At 33.9% G+C, this 2806-nt stretch overlaps 1 protein-coding gene across 1 annotated transcript; it reads left to right on the top strand.

The window, feature by feature from the left end:
• Positions 1-469: 469 nt before the first annotated feature.
• Positions 470-1853, top strand: LOC105564644. Its single transcript, XM_012017178.1, has 3 exons — positions 470-635; positions 1215-1413; positions 1567-1853. Exons 1-3 carry the CDS (start codon positions 549-551, stop codon positions 1851-1853), a joined length of 573 nt encoding a protein of 190 aa, XP_011872568.1. The 5' UTR covers positions 470-548.
• The last annotated feature ends 953 nt before the right edge of the window (positions 1854-2806 follow it).

The following is a 2806-nucleotide window of genomic DNA, read 5'->3' as shown; positions in this document are numbered from 1 at the left end:
ACCCTCCCTTCTCACCTCTGTGGCTTTCCTACTCACCCTCGCGCCTCCCCTTCTCTCTCCCGCCTTCTCTTCGATCTCCTGCACGTCCACCCGTACCTCGTTCCTCCACCAACGCTCTCTTTCCTACTCTAGCCACTTTTCACTCTCTCGCTCAATCACACACACTGTCGCTCGCTCGCTGCCGGAAACGGAAGTCTAGATATATTATATGTATATATATTTTTTTCAATAGTTTTAATGTATCATAACCTAATTTATACTTCTTTATAATAATTAATACATAATTATTTAAAAAAAAAATATATATAAGAAGTATACATTAGATTCATTAAAACTATAAAATTTTATACATTTAATATGCTTTATTTTAATTTAAACATTTTAATTGTGAAACTTTTTAGTAATATATAATAATTTTCACATGTTTTTTATAAATTTTTAATAATTGTTTGGATTATTATAGTGAAATAACAGGTTACGTCAGTTCAATTTTTCAAATTAAATCAAGCGAAAGGAATAACAAAAAAACGCATCTCTTTAATTTCATTATGAGCAACGGTGAAATTACCATTCAAATCACAGCTTGGAACGAATTAGCTATCAAATATGCAGCTTTAATAACTAAAACAGAACAGGTGAGGCATTTTTATATATAATATATAATATTATAAAAAATTCATTTAATAGCATTAATAAATTTTAACACAAATTTCAAAGAATTTAAAGGACTCGGAGCCGTGACAGGATGGTAGTGTCTAAATATTCTATTCTAAATTTATTGCGAAAAAATATCACCTCGGCCAGGGTTTGATTCGAATTGGTTGAGATGCCCGCCTAGCGAGAGGGAGGTCCAGGTTCAAACCCTGGCCGAGGTGATATTTTTTCGCAATAAATTTAGAATAGAATATTTAGACACTACCATCCTGTCACGGCTCTGAGTCCTTTAAATTCTTTGAAATTTGTGTTGAACACATACGAGCCTTACTAATTTATTTAATTTAATAAATTTTAAATTACTTAATTTAATTTTAAAACACATATTAAATATATTTTAAAAATATAATCATGTATGTGTTTTCTGTTATTTATAAATTACTTAAAATATCTATTATAAATAATAATATAAATAATATAAAATAAGTAAATAGTAATATAAATAATTATGATTTTTTCAACATTTACTATAATAATAAAAATAAATTATAAAATTATAGGTTTATACTTTACAAAAGGTAGTACCTAAAATCCCTTCAAAAAAAGAATTTTTACACACTGCATCTTTCCCATATGAATTACTAATTCGAACTTGTACTATTGTCGTACCTATTGGCATTTATAAAACACCACAACAAATTGAAAATATTCATGTGACCGAAATACATCAAGCCAGAGCAAAAAATGGATTAATAATAGGTAATTTGGTTATTTTTAAGTTCCAATTTTCTAATTATTGCCAAATCAAATATTATTATTTTTCTGAATAAATTAATAAAAGTTTAATTAATTATACAAATTAATTATTTGTATAATTTGTATACCGTATACCATATTTTAATTTATTTACAGAAATAATTAGTTATATAAAAATGATTTTCGAAAAATCACCCAACAATAATTTTTACATTGGTGCGATCACCGACGGTCATTATAATCTAACTGTTTTGATTACACTTGACGGAAAATTTGAGGATGACTTCACTTATGGATCACAAATTATGGTAACTGGAAGAATGCGAGTCCTCGACAATAAACCACCCTACCTTTCAGTTTCTTCGATAAGAAATATAAAACTACTCGATGGCGAAAAAATGTCATTTTTAAAAACCTTAAATGGCTATCATCCTATCCCATAAATTTAAGGGAGACTGTTCGCGACTCTCTTTTGGGAGAGCTCGCTGGACCGCTGCGGTTGGTAGCAGGGCTGAGAGGACTTTGCGGCGAGAGATCGGGGAACGGATGTACGCTTGAGAGGTTATAAATCACGTGATCGTAACTCGGATAGTTAGAGTAAAATACCGTGGTCCGTTTAATACATGTAAAAAGCTTACAGTTGAGCAGTCTAGAGTCTAATGGGGATGATCTGTCTCTTTGTCACTTGCACGGGTTGATTGTACTAATCGATGACCGGCCTCGTGATTGCGGATGCCCGTGAGCCGTGTCCACGCGACGCCGGCGTGCGATGCGTGGTGAGCTTGTGCTGCCGGTGATGCTGTATCCCGAGCTGTCCTGGTTGAATCGCACTGCTGAGTTCACTCTTTGTCCACACTGAGTCTGTCCGTGATTAAGAAAGTCCACTATAGCACTTGAGAATCTTTAGCACTGCACGACGCGTGTACTTCGTACTATGGCCATGAGCGAAAAGCCCCGGAAACGAGCGTGCCGAAGCGCGGTCGCCTCGCGTCGCGATCGGGCATGCGCGCGCAGCGCCCCTGTGGCGCTGCACGCTCTGATCCGGCTGATGCTGCCATCACGCCGGTGACGAACAGACCGAGATTCATAATTGAATCCGGAACAGAGACAGATAGTGTTCAACATATGGTAAACAACATGAATTGATAGTTAAGAAATTGAAAACTTGTATATCTTTTGCTTTGTTCAATGAAAGACGTAATTAATAGACCACAATATATAAGTTTTCAATTTTACCTATCAATTCAATATTTACCAGTTCAGTGTTTTGCAATTTTTATTGTAATCAAAATAAAATTGATTTTATAACTTGCGTTACGTTTCTTATATTAGGTTGATGAAAAAGTTCGTCCCAGTTTTTAATCAATAAATTTATTGATTAAAAATCGGAACAAAC

Source organism: Vollenhovia emeryi, unplaced genomic scaffold (genome assembly GCF_000949405.1).
Source record: "Vollenhovia emeryi isolate VEMERY1.0 unplaced genomic scaffold, V.emery_V1.0 DF943875.1, whole genome shotgun sequence".
In the NCBI taxonomy this organism is placed as follows: Eukaryota; Metazoa; Arthropoda; class Insecta; order Hymenoptera; family Formicidae; genus Vollenhovia; species Vollenhovia emeryi.
The sequence above is the reverse complement of the archived record's forward strand: the minus strand, read 5'-3'. Positions and strand labels throughout refer to the sequence as shown.